At 32.9% G+C, this 22,250-nt stretch overlaps 3 protein-coding genes across 7 annotated transcripts in view; 2 read left to right on the forward strand and 1 right to left on the reverse strand.

The window, feature by feature from the left end:
- Window positions 1-52: 52 nt before the first annotated feature.
- Window positions 53-7,164, forward strand: LOC105149806 (xylulose kinase). The gene is made up of 12 exons (XM_011062480.2): window positions 53-360; window positions 3,329-3,411; window positions 3,713-3,866; window positions 4,009-4,188; window positions 4,475-4,576; window positions 5,001-5,132; window positions 5,203-5,356; window positions 5,446-5,590; window positions 5,649-5,938; window positions 6,017-6,114; window positions 6,207-6,347; window positions 6,423-7,164. Exons 1-12 carry the CDS (start codon window positions 298-300, stop codon window positions 6,501-6,503), a joined length of 1,623 nt encoding a protein of 540 aa, XP_011060782.1. The 5' UTR covers window positions 53-297; the 3' UTR covers window positions 6,504-7,164.
- On the reverse strand, window positions 6,591-11,253 carry Sf3a1 (splicing factor 3A subunit 1). The gene is made up of 11 exons (XM_011062481.2): window positions 10,956-11,253; window positions 10,390-10,720; window positions 10,158-10,317; window positions 9,667-9,948; window positions 9,451-9,561; window positions 9,196-9,364; window positions 8,424-9,113; window positions 8,092-8,153; window positions 7,633-7,743; window positions 7,384-7,557; window positions 6,591-7,306 (listed from the first exon to the last, which is right to left on the reverse strand). The coding sequence occupies exons 1-11, from the start codon at window positions 11,068-11,070 to the stop codon at window positions 7,205-7,207; spliced, it is 2,307 nt and encodes a 768-aa protein (XP_011060783.1). The 5' UTR covers window positions 11,071-11,253; the 3' UTR covers window positions 6,591-7,204.
- A 930-nt stretch (window positions 11,254-12,183) lies between these two features.
- The window catches only part of LOC105149810 (protein FAM76A), a 66,380-nt gene continuing 56,313 nt past the window's right edge, over window positions 12,184-22,250 (forward strand). For 4 of the 5 annotated variants that reach the window (XR_015546090.1, XR_015546091.1, XR_015546092.1 and 1 more), the window contains exons 1-6: window positions 12,184-12,626; window positions 15,426-15,490; window positions 15,581-15,794; window positions 16,491-16,627; window positions 16,797-17,040; window positions 17,116-17,353. Coding sequence is in view for 2 of the 5 variants with exons in the window: in XM_011062485.2 (XP_011060787.1) it covers window positions 12,531-12,626; window positions 15,426-15,490; window positions 15,581-15,794; window positions 16,491-16,627; window positions 16,797-17,040; window positions 17,116-17,349 (990 nt within the window). In the remaining 3 variants the exon portion in view is untranslated. Of the gene's footprint in view, window positions 12,627-15,425; window positions 15,491-15,580; window positions 15,795-16,490; window positions 16,628-16,796; window positions 17,041-17,115; window positions 17,354-17,511; window positions 18,427-22,250 lie in introns of those variants that run through there. The other variant, XM_011062483.2, reaches the window with a different exon arrangement.

Raw genomic sequence — 22,250 nt, forward strand, 5'->3', positions numbered from 1 at the left:
AGCTTATCAAGGATTATTTGCCGCTCGCGGACCGAATCGCGAGCAAAATCGCGCGTAAGCGCAACGCGCGTGGCGTGGCAACGACGGCGTCCAAAGTGCGTGGCGTAGCGACGGCCGCAACGACGGCTACGACAGCGTCTAAAGTGCGCCGCGAGGATGTACGTGGGCCGCGCACAGACCCGCGCAATCGCCCGCACGCTTAGTCCCACGAGTAGCAAAGCGGCGAGCGGACACGTTGCGGGGAGCGAATAGCCACTGTCACGTTCTTCCCGTACCGAGCCTACGCCGATCCTACGCATGAACGGGAGCATGGAGCCGTCGACGGCTACGTATCTGGGTCTGGACCTGAGCACGCAGCAGGTAAAAATGACGCATGCTCGCCGCTCGGGACACGCGGAGATTGACACGCGAAGGTTCGAGTGCACTCGATCGATTTGCATTAAATATGGAATTCAAATAAACGGAATCGCCCGTGAGTTGGTTACGTATCTTGATTGAAACGAGGTGAAAGTTACAAAAGTGAATGAATTTATTAAAACATTTACAAGGCAATAAATTTTTCGCGATAAAATATTTGCAGATTTACGGTTCACGATTGATGTCCGATCATTAATATTCTTATATGCTTGGTAAAATAATTGATATAACTTACTTAAAATAAAAAAAATATAAAATAAGTTCCAGAAACTCGTTTAAAATATAAAATATACAATATAAAAGTCGGTAAAAAAAATTGATTTATTTATGACTTATTTAAAATAAAATATATAAAATAGGTTTCGAAAACTTATTTGAATTTTAAATAAGAAATAGGTCAGAAAAAGTTATTTAAAATAATAAATAACTCTTATTTTTTTTTTAATTTACATTTTTTTTTAAATATACATTTTAAGTAACTTTATTATAAATACGATCGAGCTTTGTTTATTAGCATTAAAAATTACTAATTTAATATTACTGATTCCACTAATGATGATTGCGTTTCAAGATCGAAAAATATTTTGGCGCACAGCCTGGCGCTTGCAGGATCAGATGTGTATATAATTTCGCACAGAAATATTTAAACACAAGCTTTGAAAATATAGGAATTCTCTTATTTAATTATAAATATTTATTTTCATCGATTCGTATCATATTATTTATAATTTTGTTAATCAATATCTAAATTTGCTTATATTCATATTTTTTACCTCATTTCAAAATACATAGGATGTTTTTCATTTGTGACACAAGTTGACTTAAGAATCCTTTTATCTATGTTATTTACTGAATGTCAAGAAAGATAAAATGATATTTGTGTCGATTTGTGTCATTAAATGAAAAGCGCTTTCAATTAATATCTTAGAGAGAAGCGGAAGAGAAATGTTGCTATTTCTAAAACTATTTTTGAATTCCTTTTGAATTTTTTCTAGACGCATAATTCAATAATCCTTATTATATTTGTTGATGCACTCGTAAGGATTATTTCGATGACCACTTGAAACTCGATCCAATCGTCGGCACCGACGATATTGATACGATAATATGTTTAGCATTTTAATTTGCTCCCAATTCGCTCCGGAAACGAAACTCGAATGCTGTGAAGTGAAGTTTTTTTAATCCCGCAATAGACTGCACTAGAACTTTCTTTCTTGCTTTCACCAAGTATCAAACATATATGTATATAACTTTAAGTTTCAAAAACATATACGATTTCAGTTACCAAAAAAAAACCATAAAAACATAAAAACAATCAAAGTTATTATTCATTGAAAAAAAAAAAATATCGGATATATATGATTTATTCTTTTACGTTCGTAATCGTAAAAAATTGGAGTCACCGAAATTTCGGTTTCCTAAAGCCCATGTCACACTATGCATTGAAGACTGAGAACTGCGAATTAGAAATTATTCGAACAGTTAGATAATTTTAATTTCCATCCGTTTCGTTATGATTAGTTGAAATCTAATCTTTAATTCATAATTCTCCAATCTCCAATGCATAATGTGAGTTTTAGAAAACTAAAATTAAGGATGAACGAAAAGTTCATCTTCATGAAAAAGTTACGTGGAAGAATTTGCAATTATGCGTGATATTCTTTTTTTTTCGAAAAACTGCGATTGCACGAAGCATTTCAAGATTATTATATGCTGAACCGCTATGCACGCGATAAATCTCATTTCCTTAAGTATCCCGGATGTTCCTGGGAAAAAAATAACAAAAGAAATTATTATTAATTGAATTGCGATGGCGCTAATTACCTGAAATCCACGTAAGCATAGTTTAAACATGAGCATCTTTGAAACTTTCCATATATTTTACGGCAGCGTTCATCCGCTTTTAATTCGATTTCTTAAATTCTTCTGTTAACCGCCACGCAATTCAATTAATAATAATTTCTTCGTCATCAATGCCCCCATTCACTTCGCGAGTGATAACCTTAGGACGAGTGTTTACGAGTTTCATTAGCGTCGAATAAAGATGACCCGGGAGGCTGAGGTTTACTCGGCGCTCGCGTTAGGCAGTCTTAAAGTATGTCAATACGACAGTTAGCTGTTTCGTAAGGTATTTTACGCAGGAAACACGCGATCAAGTCAGAAGAGAAGTCTCGAAGCGCTCTGACGTCTTCAGGAGGGTCACTATTATCTAATAGCATGATAACACGAGTCTGTCGGCAGATAAAACGAGCATGGAAGAAAAACATAATCTGCGAAACCGTAAAAATGCGACGAAACAGAAATATTATGGCCGATAATTAACATCCGAAATTGATTCTTTTACAACGTAAAAATTTGCATACCGCGGAGTACAAACATTGAGATGCACATAAATAATTTGATTGTCGCACTGTATATAACATATTCAAACTACACAATATATTTGTAAAGATTTCTAGCGCAATATTATAATTAATTGATGTATGCATAACTCAGAGAATATAAAAAGATTGAATCCTTTAATAAGTAACTTTTTACTATGGCCGTATTCAGAACGCGCTTTTAACTCTAAAATTCTATAGTATGCGTAACGTAAATTATAGCATGTTAGCACGCTAACATCGTTATAAACGCGTTCTGAAACGGGCTTATATAAATATATATATTAGAAAAGTATAATGAAATAAAAAATAATGCAAGGAATATATATACAATTTTTTTTTACAATATGTAACTCATGAAGAATAGTATTTTAATAAATTATAGTTTCTCGAACATTAAATTGAATTCATTATATTCAATTATTTAATATCATCGATATTGCTGTTTATCCGAACGTATGATCATAGGAACTATTCGAAAAATCATTAGTCATGTCTGCGTTTAGACTAACTGATCAATTTGATTTTAGCTGAAAGCAGTAGTAGTTGATGATAATCTAGCCATTCTTCATGAGACCAGCGTACAATTCGACAATGATCTACCAGAATTTAGGTATGATTAAAAAAAATCTCTAAATATAAGAATGTTATTTTGTGTTTTGTCTTGTTAGTAAGTCGAATTAACTGCTCTTTCCATTGAACAAAATTAAAATTATAATTAAAAATTATAAAATATTTTCGTATGTTTATATATATATATATATATATAAAATACGATGGCGAACATGATAACAATGATTATCTGTACATTTATCAAGATATATGTACACTAATTAAAAATGTCAAGAAAACACTTGTAGTATTCAACGAGATATAAATTACGTTTATATAACAAAAGTACATTCCAACTGCAGAACTTACGGAGGGGTAATACGGAAGAAGGAAGAGTCTCATGTTGTGGTAGTGCCTTCTCTGATGTGGATTAAGGCCTTAGACATGATACTAGACAAATTACGCGTCTGCGGCGTCGACTTTAGCAAAGTAGCAGCCATTTCTGGTTGTGCGCAGGTGACACGGCCGTATTTAAAATATATATATTTAAATATATAATTTACGTATATATTTAAAATAAAATCAATTATTTTATAAATATGCCATAGATAAACGTAAAATATACTTATTTTATGATATATTTTAATGATACGAACAGCAACATGGCACAGTATATTGGAATAAAGGCAGCCGAAATCGATTACAATGTTTGGACCCAATAAAATTTTTGCACGAACAATTCGCTACGTCGTTTTCCGTGACTCATTCACCGATATGGATGGATTCCAGTACGTCAAAAGAGTGTAGCGTTTTGGAAGAGATCGTGGGTGGCCCTCACGTAAGTATTAAATTATCCTCACTCGTCGCCTGCGTGTAATAATGATGGATACAACGTACACAAAAATATACGCCAAAATATCTGGCGATATACGTTAAAGTTTATATGAATGCACATTTATTGGCAATAGCTTTCACAAGGATTTATTTCCGCGATGTGGAATTTTCTAAACAATTCACAGTTGTAACTATACGAGACCAAATTGGCTAAATATTTAAAGTAACCGGCTTAGATTTAGTGTACACACGAGTTGACAACGTTTATCCATATGGTGCTGTGATTTCAGAAATTAGCGGAAATAACGGGTTCACGGGCATACGAGAGATTCTCAGGACCGCAGATTGCAAAAATAGCACGCACGAAGCCGGAAGCTTACTGCAGCACTGAGGTATTACCTACTAAAAACTCATGGCTTCCTTCGAAAAAATGAAAACGGCAATCCGACCGAGGTATTCGTTACGTATGACTACATTGATTGAATTGATTGATTTGATTGAAACTTATTATACAATTGTTTATTTCGAGCGCTTCTCTCATGAGTGTGTTAGTTTTCCAAAGTATTAATGCACAACATCGAATTTGCAATAACTCGCCGTTGGTTTAGCTCACATTACATTTGTACTTCCTTTTAATATTTCGCTTGACAGAAATAAAAGTTCCTGCGATGTAACCACCGTGTGATTTGATGCTTCTATAATAAATATATAACGATGATCGAAGCTATGCGTCATACGCTTGTGCCGCTTCTAAAACGCGTCTAAGGCGAATGTGTTATTATTCATGTATGATCCGTTGTATTTCTCTTTTTTCAGAGGATCTCGTTGGTGAGCAACTTTATTGCCTCCTTGTTTCTGGGTGATTACGCACCTATCGATTGGTCGGATGGCTCGGGTATGAATCTGTTAAATATCTGTACGAAAGACTGGGATGATATGTTGTTGGAGGTAAAATTGCATTTATATACAGTATATTGTGTATACTTCATTGTATACTTAATGTACATATTTATAATAGACCTGCGCATCAGGACTGAGAGAAAAACTAGGAAACCCTGTTTCATCATACAGCGATATCGGGCCTATATCACCTTATTTCGTAGAAAGATTTAGTTTCAATGAGAAATGTAGGATAATCGCGTTCACTGGGGACAATCCTGGCTCATTAATAGGTATGTAATATTACTCTTACACTCAGCCACGATTTTGTTAATACGAACAAAGAATATCCTGTTGTATTCACAATAAGAATGATACATAGGTATGAGGCTAAAAGAAGGTGATATCGCTTGCAGTTTAGGCACAAGTGATACCCTACTTCTATGGTTGAACAAACCTAAAACTATAACAGATGGTCACGTATTATGCAATCCAATAGACGATGAGGCCTATATGGCGTTACTTTGGTAAGTATCATTTATATTACGATTATTACGATGATAATATAAAAAAATGATTTTGCAGCTTCAAAAACGGTTCTTTGACACGCGAAAGAATACGGGATGATGCTGCGCAAGGTAGCTGGCAGATTTTCAATGAATTATTAGAAAGTACACCGCGAGGAAATTTCGGCAATTTTGCCTTATATTATGATATTCAAGAGATCCTACCTTTCGTCATAGGAGATTATAGATACAATAAAGCCAATGATGAGATCTCTCGATACAGTTCAAAAGAAGTAGAAGTGAGAGCGTTAATCGAAGGTCAATTTGTTGCCAAGAGAGCATACGCTGAAGACTTTGGATTTGTTATCGGTAAGTAATTCTCTGCAAGCTTCTCTTTTACTATCTTATTTTGCAAAAATTTTTCTAATAATTTTTCTTTTTATGAAGGACGTAATACTCGGATAATTGCCACGGGAGGTGCATCTATAAATAAAGCTATACTGCAAGTACTTTCCGACGTATTTAATTCGCCAGTGTACATCTTGGTAAATATATTATTATATTAATCCTCGTTATATTATTATATTATTCATATTTGCACAAAGATATGTCATATTTGTATAATTACGTCCGATAGGAAGCAGCTAATTCGGCTATGATGGGTGCAGCATATCAAGCAAAACATGGTTTATTGCAAAATAATTGTAGCTTCGATGAAATTACATGCTGCTTGCCAGAATTGACGCTGGTATGCCAGCCTTATGATGATGCCGAATCGGTAAGTAAAGTGAATTTTTGAATATTTTTTATTATCACAATTGATTATATATTTTGATTATAAATGTTTTTTTAGATTTACAAGCCTATGACTGTACGTTACCGCAAAATAATAGATCAGATATTGAAGAAACGGAGCGAACAGAAGCATGTATAAAAATCTTGTATATAACATAATGTTCTAAAGAGGCTTCTTATACATGATATGGTTACTAAAGTAAACACAAAAACAACAGATCTGTACTTTTTGAGAGAATTTTTCTATATATTTTCGAGTTATTTAGAAATTTATACAATATATCTTTTTGTATTTAAAAAAAAAAAGCATTTCATATATGGGGTAAGGATCGTACAATATTTTGTACGAATGTATAAAAAATGCTCTTAACCTCAATTTTAATTAAATAAAACTTAATTGTAAATATTTTTGAAGATTTAAAAGTAAAATGGTGATTCTCTAATATATGAAGCCTAGAGAAAGATGTATCTATGAAACATCTTGAAATAATTTATAAATCATGGAAATTACTATCTTAATTTTGTAATTTTAATAATTATAGAGATACATGTATCAGTCAAATTCAAAGTAAAGCATAATATTACACGAACACTATGCGATACAAAAGAACTTGAGCTTAAATAACAATAAAATAATATTTAATGTAATATTTATTATTAAATTATAAATTTTTATTGTTATATGTTATTAGACTGAGCTTGAATAAATGCAATATATATTTTGATATATGTTATTTTAAAATCATTAGAGCAATACAATTGTTAAAGCATTGATATAATATATCATAATTATAATTTTATATTCTTAATTTATATAGTCACCTTTTTATATATTCTCCCTTACTTTTTCCTACCACCTCTCTCCTTTGGCAATAGATTGATAACATTACCTGAAGTTAAGTTATAATACGCAAGAGTATTGTTGTCTTTGAAGAACATTCCCTGGAAGCAGAAAATTATATTGCAGAATTTCGTAATAATTCGTGTACAATGTGGAAAAACTTATTAATGATCATTACCTCATACTGCAATTTTTGCTTTCCAGGTGGCATACCAATTTGCTCGTGAATAAGCGCTTTCATAGTTGCTACAGTATCGCTTATTTGTAAGGTAATATTCAATGTCTGTCCGTTTAATTTCCATTCAGCCTTCTCCGTCATCATAGGTACAGCAATGTTAATTTGTACGGGATCCTAAAAAAAAAGTATATATTTTTTTAATTCATCACTTAAACTTTTCGATAAATTAATAAACATTAATCTTTTCACCTTATTTCTAGCAAGGAATTGTTGCTCCGGAATTAATGAATCCTCGGTTCTCAATTTCTTAGCCTGTGGCTCTTCTTCCAGCGGTTTACTAGCAGGATGTTTTAATCCAATCTTCAAAAAAAAAAAAAAAGAAAAAAATTTAAATTAATTAAATCTTAATCCTCCCCTATGATGCGACTACCGGCTTCTATTTTACAGAGCCTATGCGCTGTTTAATAGAAAAAGAAATTTCATGATATATTCATAATTATTGATTTCTTTTAATTATTGATTTTTTTATTTATTGATTTTTTTTATTTGATTTATTTTGTTATATTGATTAGATGAAATATGAACAAAACAGCATTGGGTCGCATCCGATCCTACCTTTCTGGATATTTTGAAAATTCATTTTACCATAGGAGAGTTAAACTATAATACAATAGTTCATGCAATTGTATTTTATTCCAAATTACTTACAGCAGATGTCATCGGCGGCTGTATTGGCGGTGGCGTTGGCATGAACGGTGACATTGCTGGAGCTGTCACAGATTTATTTCATTAAGATTAGCTTTATATATATATATATATATATATATATATATATTAGGTGTTGGAATTAATTCGTAGCGTTTTACAAGTGATGGGAAGTACTTTCATTAATGTATTTTTTAATGCTCATGTGAAATAAATAACATTCTTTCATTAAAAAACGCTACGAATTAATTCCAACACCTAATATATATATATATATATAAATAAATACAATAATAAAATATATATTTGTCAAGATGTATGAAAAAATTTCGTACTCATTAAAGGTGGTGGTCTGGGTGCCATAGGTGGCATAGGTGCCATCATCATCATCGGTGGTTGTGGCATCATCGGCTGAGGTATACCCATAGTAGGCATACTCATTGTCGGCGGTGGAGGAGGTTGAGCAGGTACCGGTATAGGCTTCGGTGCAGGTGGCTTTGGAGGTGCTTTCAATGTAGCTTGAGGTTTTGAAGCAGCAGCAGCCATATGGGAGAGTTCGGTCGCACGATTAACCGGTTTCGGACCAATCTTCTCTTTCTCCTCGTCAGGCAGAAGACCCTTAACCTTATGAATTTGATGAATCTGTTCTTCCAATGTAATGTTAGCTCGCGCGGCTCTCGTTGCTGCTTCCACACTTGAAGTATGACCGTCCCATGTGACTTTATCATCCTTCTTTTTGTCTTCTTCACCGATTTTCTTTCCAATCGCAGTTTCTTCGTCACCAACACCGAAAATATCAGTACGTCTCTCGGCGAGTTGTTTGAGACTTGCCTCGATTGCTGTGCCTGGCGCGAATACGGTCTCCTGTGCCAGTTTATCTAAATGTTTGTCTCTCTGTTCAACCCAGCGTGGATCCAACAATCCGATACGCATATGTTCTTGCACCTTACTAGCAGGAATACGTTCGCCAGTAATAGGTGAAATCAAATACTCATCCGGAGCCGCGGGACGAGTAGTTTTAGTCGCTGTTAAGAAAAATATTGAGAGTAAAACCTTGATATATTGAAGTAAAATTCTAACTAATGATTAAGAGGAAAATATGCTTACCATGTTGTTTCGGATCATATCCTTTTTTGACTACCACGTTTCCTGGTGTCGGCGGTAACGGAGGTGGTTGCATGTTTGTTTCTCGTGGTTTGGATTCTTTAGATTTGTGAGTATCACCTGGTGGAGACACATCATCCTCATCACTAGAATCTTCCTCCATATCTTGTACCTGAAATATTAAGTCATAGTATAATATTATACAAATATTTACATTAAAGTGAATTCATACAGTATACGATAATGAAATAAACTTACTTGATTATTATCTTTTGCACGATCTTTCTCATTTTCTACACGGGTCTGTGTTTCCTCTTCTGCGTCACTATCAATCTGCATCTCTACATCCTCACCGTCTTCTATGCGCTCCTACAAATATTTTTAGTTCATATATTTAATTAACAATTGCCATATGTAGTATTTTAAATCTCAACAAAGTAAAAATTTTAATAATACAGAAAGCCATGATCAAACCTGCATAAGGACGCGTGCGCCGACTTCATCCGGTGTTGTAGGCGCTGGGAAATTACCAACTTCAAATTGTTGATAGTCTACAGTTTCAACCACAACAAAATCATGCCAGTCAATTTGCGCATAAGCCACTCTTTCTCTTTCTAATTCTTCTTCCTCTTTACGTCTTTGTGCCTCCTGATATTTTAAATATTCAGCACGGTATTTCACTTGCTCCAAAATCTTATCCATATTGAGTGCTTCATCCTTGAGACGTGGCAACAAATCTTTCGGTGGAATCAATACCTATAGAAAATGCATTAAATTAGAAATTTCATAATTAAATAAGAGATTCCTATATTCAATCAAAGCTCTTAGTGCTTAAATATTTCTATATGAATTTATATACATATCTGATTCTACAAATTGCACACTAAAATTTTTTTTGGAAATTTTGACTCTATAAATAATAAAACCACATTAATCTTAAAACAGGATTATTGCTATTCGTTTACCTTGGTGTACTGCTCTAAAAGTTTAGTAAAGTACTGAAATAAGGAATGCTGAGGCCGCAGGAAATCAAATTGGAAATTTCTTTGCTCGCGATTCATTAAATTGGTCAGAAACTGTCTCCCATTACGTGCAACAAATTGAGCGGTTAGCTTCACAATGTCTCTGAAAAATAAACGTTTTATTTAATTTAATGAAACGTAAAATATCAATCATCTATATATAAAAATTACATACAGATCCAAAGCAGATATAGAAGGAGGATCTGCAATAAATTCAAACTCAGTTGGTGGATCCTTAGGTATAAACGGTTGTTCGACTTGTTTCAGGATTTCCTGCTGCTTTTGATGTGCAGTAAGATTGATAGTTTTCCCAGGAACTGAACCAATCGTAGGTTCCTGACCTTTTCCTTCCTTAAACTCTTTTACTTTGTGCTGATAATAAGCGTGATAAGGATCACCGAAGTTTAAGAAATTGAATTTTGGATTGCCTAATTCGTTCTGTCTGATCCTGGATTCGAATTCCGGGCCATTCCTGGCCACGAAACTAGCGGTTTTGTCGACAATATCTGAATTTCTATATAAGGAAAAACAAAAGATACATCAAACAATATCGCAGTTAGCCAGTGTTTTACGGGTGTCATACAAAATACACTTATCTGCATATCTTGTATTATTTCTAATTTTATTATCATTTTCTATATATTCTTTTACAAAATACACTTTCCACATCATTTTCCATTCAACCCTGTAATGATTATTAGTAAAACATTTTCATATTTCGATAATCTTGGCAAAGGATACTCCTAACCTCAGGTGGTGGATAAATAATGCCCACAATCGGTTGTGACGAGGGAACATTGTTCTCCTCGTTTTCGGTGGCTGGCGGCTGCGGTATCGCAAGTTCTTGCGTAGGCATTTTGCTTGTGATCGATGTATTTATAGCAATAAATACATTCACATGTACATAAAATTATTTTCACAACACCAAATCGAATTTCTACGAATTACAAATTGCTAATGCTTGGAAATAGGATTATAGGAATTGCCATGATGGATTCTCGCCTTATTTTGAAACACCTCCATATGTCCACAAAATTTGGATATTGAACTACGTAGCCACAGTCTACGATTCTGTAGGTAATGTAGGTAATAAGTCTACGACTTCGTGATTCTGTTTTGTCCATGATTTTGTGATTCTCTTTCGTGTTATCTAAGAGTAGGATAATATCGTTATACATTTTTTATGTGGTTTGTAGATATTTTTCTTACTTGTATAATATTTCACTAATTCTGTACAAATTTTTTCCTTTTCTTCTTACATTATACATATTATGACGTATTATTGTATACAGAATTATAGGAAGGAGCCATGTTGCTTTTTGCAAGATGACTGAAAATGACTATGCATAAAATTAGCAAAGTTAAATGTAAAAATAATAAGATCTATATTGTCACAAAATTACAATTTTTTTCTTTACATTCATCATTTCTGTCCATAATCAAACCCGGACGATAGAACATTAAACTCAGAGTTTTAAATAAAATTCGAGTATTATTTAGTTTTATATACTTATTATGTGCAAAACTAATAAATCATGGATTAGCATTATATTATCAATTTTTTATCCTTGATATTTATCCACATAAATTTTAAGTTTCAGTGAACGCAGCTTCAAAAGGACGCGAACTCCGGAAAGAATTATGTCAATCTTTAGGGCTATCACAGATAAAATTTCTGTAACATAAATTTAAGCCGATGAGCCATTCAGGATATTGCTTTAGATTTTAGATCTACGTAATCTAACGGAAATAGAAGGAGCAGTAAATTTATCCATAAGACAAATTTCAACTGGTTTTCTATTACACACCGAAGTCCGGACACGACAAACACAATGAGTGATGAACGACGAGTTGATCCAATGAAACCTCTGCTTTTTCTCACATGACGATGTAAAACAGAATTCTCATTGGATATCGTTCGTCGCTCGTCGTTAATCGTGTCCAGTGTGCAGCAGGCATATGTTCGTGAGCGATGGCGCCCTCGGACGGCCACCTCCGCCGGCTACGGTCGGCCATAACGCTCCGTCGCAGCGGTCGCAGACAGCCACAGATGGCTACGTGAACATACAACAACCGGTTCCAAAGTATAATCGCAATCGGAGTAATCGTGCTGCATATTGTCATCCTCGATTTTTTACATTTATTCGCAACTTCTCGTGTTGCATCGTAGGTGTCGCGCATTGTGTTTCTTGCTATTTGTTTCTTGTTTTCGATCACGCGTCTCCTCGTTGCAACTGCCTCTCCCCGTTGTTCCGTTGTTCCGGTACACATATCTGTTAGCCGCGTTCTAACTCGATCGCGGAGAAGTCGCCGAAGATGAGCGCTAACAATATGCAGGCGCTCTTCGCATGCTCCCGGTGCTTCTCCAGGCATCCCTTCGAAGACCTTTCACCCGGACAACAGTTGTGCAAGGTACGTGCACCGCGTGCTATATCTGTTCTTCGCGAGCGTCTGTTCACGAGGGTTCCTTGTTCTCGAATCAACGCGGAGAATTCGTAGCATTGAAAAAATTCTAGATAACTGTGTCAAATTGAAATCACTACGGAATATAACGATTTATCACGTGCTTTATTTAAGATCGAAGTTTTTCCGTTTTTCGATAAAATTTTCGTCGTGTTTGAAAAATGTTAATTTTGCGTAAATATGTTGTGCATGTACGTGTATAACTGAAAAGAAATTTCAAGTATGATTCAGTAGGCTATGTATTTTTTATGTTTGGATATTTAGTTCTTTGTTGCGTTGTTCTGTGAAACGTGATTATTTGCGAAAAAATACTGTCCGAATTAAGAAATTTAACATAAATATGAGAAAAATTTAATCGAAGCGAATCTTTATGCCTAATATATTTTTTTTAATTTTACAATTTTCAGTTCAAATAAACTGAAACAGATTCGAATTTCTAAGATGATATTATTTGCAATCATGGAAATTATACTGGAATTGATAAATGTTCAGTATGACGTCACATACTCTGATTTTTTTGCAATTTTGTAAATTTTTACACGTAGAATATTTTCCAAAAAGGAATATTATCGCTCAAATCTCATTTTTTTAATTAATTTCAAAGTTTTTTGATGTCGGTATTGGAAAATGATAATTTAATATTTTACAACTGCGCCTGCTCATTAATGTTGTCATTTATTAATTAATTAAAAATCAATTAACATCAGTTTAATATCAGTTTAGTTATAAATGAACGTAGCCGCGTTTATATATAATTATAATGTGTGCTTTAAAGAAATGTTAGATTTAAAGTTTAATCCACATAAAAAAAATTAAAAAAGCATAAATTTTGAATCAAACTTTGAAACTTTTTACTATCATTTAAGTTATAGAAGAAAAAAATTTGTATTTAATATTTAGATATGTAGATACATTTTGGATCATGAATTATTCAATTCTTTACTATAATTTAAATTATATAAAAAAATTTATGCTTTTAATTAATTTTTAGGAATTTATTTGTTGATTAAATTATTATTTTCCAACTTAACCGACATCATAAAACTTTGAAATGAAATAATAAAAAAAATGAGACTTTTTCCTTCGACAATTTTCCTTCTCAGAATATATTCTACACATGAAAATATACAAATTTACAAAATTATAGGAAAATCGGAGTAGGTGGCCATACTCAACATTTATCTTGGTATTTTATGTACTTTGACAAATTCCTGGAAAACCTCTAAAATTTCAAGGCTGGCCTGGAATTTATTATACTTTTATTCTAAAAAAAAAAAGCGTAAAAAAAGGAAGAAATAATATTAAGAAAAATTGTGTTTGCAGGATATAAAACTGTTATACAATGTGTTTTTTGTTTCCTATTTCTTGCCTTTTGTTATTTTTTACATCTTGTCTTTTTGCTTCTTACCCAGTTTTTATATCGCCTGAGATAAAAGTTAATGAACTTCGAAAGAAACAAGAAATATGTAGCAAAAAATATAATTGTTGATAAAACGATTGCAAAGGAGAAAAAAGCAAAAGGTAAAAAACAAGAAACAGGAAACAAAGAATACATTATAGAATAGGCTTAAGTTCTTTCTTAAAGATGCATTAAATTACCAATAGAAAACTTGGATTTAATGTCTAAAATAGAACATAATAGAAAAATCGTTTATGTTGATGGAATCGTTTATGTTGATCGTTTATGGAATCGTTTTTGTTTGAATGTTTATTTAAAGTTATAAATAATATTGTTTCAAATATGTTAGCATTTTAATTTATTCGTATGGAATACTAACTTAAATACAAAGCATATAATATTGCGCGAATCGATGAAAATCAATTAAATAATGAAAATTAATCAATGGATAAATCTTCGAAAAATCAGGATTTTTTACCTGAAATTATCTTTAAATTGACTAACCAGACATTCACTGACATCATGGCAATAAATTCTTTAGTCACAATATAAAAAGGAAAGAACTACAAGCCAATAATAATTATATTTAGTCAACAAACATTTCTACTTCTAACGAGATCATTTTCAATGTTAATTGTTGATTTTAATTTTAATTTGTAAAAAAATTATCCGCAACTGCAGTAACATTAAATTATTTATCAATTTGTGACATTTCAGTTAATTTAATTTTAATAATCCAGTTGATTGATTTGTGGAAATTGTAATGATAGACATTAAAATCCGTTTTGAATATGACCTTACATATTTGTATTGAACATTTTTCGATCGATTTTCATTTAATATTGTTTAACAAATTTAAAATACTATAAGGCTTGAAAATAAAATTTTAGATTCTTCTGTTAATTTTCTTATAAATTATTATCAATATTACTTTGTTTAAATATTTCTTTATACTATAAACTTTAAAAGCTGGCAAGGATATTGTTAAAAGAATATGAAAAATTAACCCTGCATGTGAACCGTGGATCTTTCAAGGAACAGTCACAATTTTAACAAAGTTTTCCTATGTATTTTGCTAAACAAACAATATAATATCTGAGTTTAAAAGCGTTTAGAATTTGAAGTAGAAATAAAAAAACAATAAAAGAAATTTTTTTGTCGATTTTGCACACTGATTTATTAGAAGATATATGATTTATTAAAAGATATATGATGTTAGTATAAATGACTCACGGTTCACATGACGTTGGTGAAAAACAATGGTTCATCCATAGGGTTAAAATAAAAATATTTGATAAATTAGCAATTATATTTCTAGTAATATCTAAGAAAAAAAATTGTTCATATAGGAATGCAGAGGAGCCTTTCCCGTAGTAAAATGTACATACTGTAGGTCAGAATTCCAGCAAACCATGTAAGTGTAAAAACAAACCACTTTTGTTCTTATAAAAATTGTTAATAAAATGGAATAAATATTATTGTATTGCTTCAATTACTTCCACAGAAAGGGTAACACGAGCACCATATGTAAAAAATGTGAGCAAAATGTAAAATCCTATGGCAAGCCATCGGCTTGCGAATACTGCAATACCATTGCTGCGTTTATCGGTAGCAAATGCCAACGGTGTACAAATTCGGAAAAACGCTATGGACCGCCAGTTACATGCGAGCAATGCAAGCAGAAGTGTGCCTTTGATAGACAGGACGAAGATAAGAAGGTAACGACAATATACTCCTGACTTTCAATATTCAAAAGGACCATTTTTCTGACTGTATTATATATATATATATATATATATATATATATATATATATATATATGTGTGTGTGTATATGTATATAAATCAGATTTTATATTGAAATCTATTTGTTCTTCTAATATCATTTTTCTTTTTTTTTTCTTATATGCGTTGAAACAACTCACTCCTACTCCTCTGAAAATACATATGAATACATGACTTATATTTCCTAAATCTCGTATACTATGAATTATTGTAATGCGATTACATTTTTATTCTTATTTTTTAGATTTTAGAGTTTAATGCTCGAAGTATTCTTTAAATAATAAATATGTTCCATGAAAAGATTACGTATAAGACAAAATATGTGATAAATTTTTAGTGAGTTATATAAAAATACATATATTCCTTCATAAAAGACTATGAATACAACACTTTGTGATCCTTCTTCTGAATAATCGATAGTAGCTGTGTATCTTGATTTGCTACAATATTTACATTTTCCGAGTCCATATATTTGACTTCCTGTCACGACTTCTTTTCTTTTTTTAGAGAGCGAATAAGCATCAAGTATAATTTCTACAACTAAGACCTTGCTCTCTTGTTGGTACATGGTAATGAATTTACTCTATCGCAATGCTATTTAATCGGTTACGGTGATGTTTTGGTTTTTAGGTGGATGGCAAGTTATTATGTTGGCTGTGTACACTGTCGTATAAACGAGCATTGGCGAGGACAAAGCAATCAAATGCAGAAAGAAGAGCGCATATGAAATTGGCGCAACAGCGGGCTGCGAAGCATAAAGAACAAAAGTAATTATCCAAATTTGTAATATCATAAGGTAACTCTGTGCTCGGTAGTTTTAATATTGTGTGTACATCACAATTTCTCGGAACATGTTTCATGCGAGGTGTAATATTAAACACACGTTTTAAATTGTATTCGAATTTCTCAATTACATGTCTCACATTTTTCTTATAGACTAAAGGGCCACAATAAAAGACCACACAGAGTCGATGTAACAAAGTTGCCGCCACAGTCAGAAGGCGGAGACACAAATGGTCCTATTCCTGCGAAAGCAGCGCGCATGGCCGGCGTGCACGATCCTCACGATCCGAATAGTTCGGATCATGTGGTAGCGGTTACACAACTCAAAGAGAAGATAGCGAATCTTCAAAAGCAAATCAGCATAAAAGAGAGCCAATTATTAGCAAAAGATAGACAAGTGAGTAGAAGTTTTCCGAAAATTTTTTGTTAAACGATAAAACAAACACATACATGACTGACATTTTGCTTACAGATCACTGAACTCAAGGCAAAAAACTTTACGTCCGAAACGGAACTTCGCAATAAGATGAAAGCATCGGAGAAAGAGTATGAAACAAAAATCTCTAACATGCAGCACAAGATATCTAGTTTATTGAAAGAAGTAGCATCATTATCGAAAACGTCCAAGCGAGGTGATAGGGTGGCTGCTACCAAAACGGAAGCTGGGACCAACAGTGGGAGTGGAACAGACAGCCCTGTACCTTGATAAAGTAGGTATATTTGATTTCCATCGTCGTCTTCAGGATGTTCGCATTTTAATAACGTATTAAATAAAATCGTGATAGCAATTTACGAAATATATGAATGAAATTTCGTCATCTGATATTGTTTATAAATGAAAAGTTCCTTTTTTCCGTATTGTTTCCAGAGAATTGGTTAGCTGTGACAACATACTCAAATGATTGTACCCGTGTAAATCATGTGATTATGCATATAGTTAATTGTTTTCATTAACAAGGCAAAATTGTATTATTTTTCTAATTACTATAGGAATGTATATTATTCTCTCAATACGCATTCAAGAAAGATCGTACTAATATCTCCGTTTAGGGGAGATTGATTACACGAGTGTAAAATTTATACATGATAATTTAAAGATACACTGTTAAAAATATGATATTTCATATACTCTTAAATTAGAACAAGTTCAATTTAATTTTATAATTAAATTCCATTAATTACATTTTTTATGTATTTCTAACTGAAAAGTATATTTGTGTAAATGCATATGTACCTTTCATAAAATTTAATGTACCTTTCATAAAATTTTATGAAATTTATATAGTTTTCATAAAATTTTATTATGGATTTACTGAAATTTAATGTACATATTCATTAATTTAAATGTAATTTAAATTAATTTAAATTACATTTAAATTAATTTTAATTTTCAGTTAAATCATTTCATTACTTTTCAGTTATTTCATAACAGCAAGTTTCTTTACATGTTACTTCAATTCATAATGAAAATTTTAACAGTGTAGCTTTTTTTCTTTTTACTTTTCGGCGACTACCAGTTTTGTGCGATTTGTTCGCCGAAGGTATCGATTTTTATAGCAAAAAACTAGTGAAATTTAAATAATACAAATTAAATCTTTCTTTTTGCCATGAAGTAATACAAATTTATTGTGGAAACTTTGAGGCAAACTTGGATTGATTGTAGACGTATGTGGAAACAATAAGTGACAGCTGTGGCATTTTATTTATGATGATGATGTAAATGATAACTGAATCAGGATACAATGATCTGTAGATCAATTTACAATAAAAGCTGAAAAACTTATTGTCCTATGGTTCCATATATCCAGTTGATGTCCATATTCATATCGTTCGTTATTTTTTTCCCCTCGTGTGATCGTTATTGAATGTGATTTCTGTGTCACTTCAAGCATCGTTATAATAATATCGAATTTTATATAACAAGATATGTAGGTATGGTAGTGATATGTGCATATAAATATCCAACAGCCATATATTTATTCTTTATTTTAAGAAACAAATGCTAATTGAGCATTACCTATTCAATAATTATAATGATAATAAATGCGTAACAATTTCACTATATATATATATATATATATATATATTTATATATGTATACGAAGTGTAAGGATAATTAACATTTAATTTATAGTCGTTTAAATACGTACGAGCGCGTGCACGCGTACGCGCGCGTGTGCGTGCACGGTACAGTTGGATCGTTATCGTTTAATTATTACGAGATGATAAGAACTAAATATTGCTTGTTTGTTTTCGAGGCGATTAGTCGCTCTCGCTTATCGCTTCCTCTCGTTATTTCACTACTTTCAGCGTATGTATTTACATGGTCTTCACCGTTTGCCTTTTTACGCGCTGTGCCGTTTGTGCTACTCCTGTTTTTTCCACTCTCGACGTCTCGTTATTAGCTTTTCAAAATCCTAAGCGCCTAGGTTTCTCCTCTAGCTCCGTTTTAACTTCGTTATTTGTAATAGTGTTCTCAAAATACAGGCAAGGTGGAGAATCGAGACAGTATACAGAATGACATTCGGTCGTGAAGAACGTCACCAGGAACCGCGACCGATATCACTAAAGGAATTTTCATTATTGCTTGCAATGCGATATTATTGTGTAACGAGTTTCGAATAAAAATGTTTCCTAGGTTTTGCTTCGTCTTCCATCTCTTGTGTTTTCAGTGTCATTCTATAAGACAGGACGCCTTACAGACTGACATCGAGAACACGAGCACAAATTCCTCATACAATATTCGAGGAGTTCCTGGAGCGTAATCTCTAACATACTATCGCTATAGCATACGTCATATTGTACAGATATTTTTTCATTACTCGACATCCCGTAGAATGTCTGCGAGTCATCCACATTGCCTGGTTATTAAAGGGTATCAGCAAATCAGTGTAAAGGCCTTGTGAATCTACGATACATCGTCGAGTCCAGTTTGAATGCTCGTTAAACTTATTACGGTATAATTGCCGGGAAGGTCGAGGAAGGACTTTTCGTTTAACGGTGCCCGGCGGGCAGGTAGTGAATAGTATGAAGATAATAGGTAATTTTCGGAGTATGGAGAAACGAGGGTCATCAGTTTCGTAAAGATCTCGCACGCGAGCACCGCGGTTTCGGCATAAGGGTGAATGGTGAATATGGGTGATCGCGTATTCCCGCTACGTCCTGAAAGGATTTAGCTAAAAACGGATTTCTTTGGATTCAAAATTGTTTAGCGTCGCAACGTCGGACGCGAGGGGGAGATTTTTGCGGAACCGAAGCCTCGAAGGATCTTGCGAAGGAAGCCGAAATTTAGAAACGATGATGTAACACACTCCTGCATTCTTGAAAATCGCACACTCTCTCGCTTTCGCACTCTCTTTCACTCTCTTTCGCTCTTTTTCCCTTTCTCTCTCGCTTCGCACGGAATCGTATCGCGATGCACGTTACTCTTTAAAATCTCACAAACGCTCGATAGCCATGTGTATATCAGTCTGCGATACGTCCTTTAGATTAATATCTTTACAGAATGACGACTCGGAGGTTTTCGATCTCGTTTTAAAAATTCTTATCGTTTAAAAATTAAATCGTATCGTATTGTTAAAAAATTCTCGTCCCTGTGCTTTGCGTCGACGAAACCGTAGAGTCGTCGCTCAGTAAAAAGTGAATTGTTTCGCACCACGTACGGTAAGCTGCGCTTAGAATTAACTCGTTCGATCTAGCTTAGCATTAATGGAAGTTATGAATTCGCTGAATTTGCATAAAATTAATGGAAGCTGCGAGAAAGAAGAATAGCATTTCGACGATTTTCATTAATTCTAACTTTTACTTTCTGTGCTATGTATAGGAAGCACAATGTGATCGAAGAATCGATTCGCGTACGCAATATTTGATAATCGTTGCCGCGAAGATTTTATTCGACTTCGAAATATATATTTTTCTTAAGAAACGTCGTAATTGCACTAGTATTTTTTTCAAGACATTTTGACTAGATTTACTATAATTTCTGATTTATTACAGACGATTGTCCTTCCCACCTTCAAATTTTGATCATTTAAAGCTACAAATATCTTCATCGAAACGTACGATGAAAATATAAAGAAATATTTTTTTTTGTGATCAAAACTTATGATTTATACAAAATATATTTTTCTTTAAATTAATGAACGTTGAAGAAAGATTCAGCATAGCTGAAATAAATAGAAGCATGGATGCTAATAAAGACAGTAACATTATAAATACGTATATAATATAATATTTATCCGAGAACCGAAAAAATATGCAAATAATAAGCGCGATTAAAAATTTCAGTACATGATTCACATGTACTATAACTTTTATCGCGATTAAAATTCAAGAAGAGCAAAGTCTCGTTATCGTAATTACACTATGATCCACTATATGAAATTCTCAACGTAAAATTTTGATAAATATTAATGATCTCATTATCGTAAATCTAGAATTTCTTAAAAATGCTAAAAGAAAAGAACACTTTTAAAATGCTAACAAAGTTGTGTGCCGATCGTGTTCAAAACACGAGTCGCATGAGTATAATAGAAGCGCACATCGACAGTTTCAACGTCTTTTTACACACGCATCAATAAATTAATATCATTAATGAAATCTCTAATATAAAATTTACTTCGCAAAAGTTAACGTAAAGCGCAGTCTACCGTCCGCCAACCGATGACGACGGTATGCACGCATGTATGTGCGTATACACGCAAGTACACATACGCATATACATGTGTACACACGGATGTATATACACATATATAGGTATATATATTTATATGTATAAAGGTATTCATAAATTAGAGCTCCTTATATTACTTCTTTTTAAATTATCGAATAAGAAATAATAATAATATTAATATATATACAGGTACAGGTCTCGTATAGTTGCAGTCGTGTCGTCACTAATTGTTCGAGTCTTCTTGTTGTTGCTCCTTGTTATTGAGCATTCGCTATTACGCGAACGTTAATTATGACGGGTGCCGACAAAATCCGCCATTTTACACACGGGCCTACAATTTTAGCACGTCGAAGACCGCACAAAATTTTATTTTAAAATTTATATCTGTAATACATTTAAAGTTAATTTTTGCAATGTAATTAACGCTATGATCATTGCGAGTTTCTGATAGTATACATGTAGTAAAATTTTGCTAAATTACAATTTAAAAAAAATGAATCATTTTTTAGAACCTGAATAAACCTGAAATGTTTTTCAATGGATTTTTGTTCGCCGAAAACGAATCCAAATGCGGATTGGCCTAACATGTTTCCGAGAAAATTAAGATTAAATGTGTCAAAATTGGCATTTGTAATCCTATTTTTGTGGCCAAAGTAAATTTTTTTTTTCAATTTTGTTTGTGCAACTTTAAAGTCTCTTTTACCTATTCAAGTCATTGAAAATTCATTGTATCATTATGGTGTGTCTTCGACGTGCAATTGCAAAATGCATTGTGGAAGAATAATTGAGAAACCTGATTTTGGTATCGTTGCTTATGCGACTGTTCTTCCTATTTCTACTGAAATGGCAGTATTACGATCTTATCAAGCAATTAAACCTAATTATTTCACCATTCTCCCTTTCGTTGATAACGCTACGATAGAAAAAATATAGAA

Source organism: Acromyrmex echinatior, chromosome 9, assembly GCF_024713525.1.
Source record: "Acromyrmex echinatior isolate Ae372 chromosome 9, ASM2471352v2, whole genome shotgun sequence".
Classification (NCBI taxonomy): domain Eukaryota; kingdom Metazoa; phylum Arthropoda; class Insecta; order Hymenoptera; family Formicidae; genus Acromyrmex; species Acromyrmex echinatior.

Excerpts from the sequence above, each read along its gene's own strand:
- Sf3a1 (XM_011062481.2), bottom strand. The coding sequence starts at position 11,070 with ATGCCTACGCAAGAACTTGCGATACCGCAGCCGCCAGCCACCGAAAAC. Across the intron at positions 10,721-10,955 it reads TCCACCACCTGAGGTTAGGA|ATATTGTCGACAAAACCGCT; the intron begins GTATCCTTTGCC and ends ATAGAAATTCAG. Across the intron at positions 9,114-9,195 it reads ATATGATCCGAAACAACATG|CGACTAAAACTACTCGTCCC; the intron begins GTAAGCATATTT and ends TTTTCTTAACAG.
- LOC105149806 (XM_011062480.2), top strand. The coding sequence starts at position 298 with ATGAACGGGAGCATGGAGCCGTCGACGGCTACGTATCTGGGTCTGGAC. Across the intron at positions 5,133-5,202 it reads GGGATGATATGTTGTTGGAG|ACCTGCGCATCAGGACTGAG; the intron begins GTAAAATTGCAT and ends TATTTATAATAG. Across the intron at positions 6,115-6,206 it reads ATTCGCCAGTGTACATCTTG|GAAGCAGCTAATTCGGCTAT; the intron begins GTAAATATATTA and ends TACGTCCGATAG.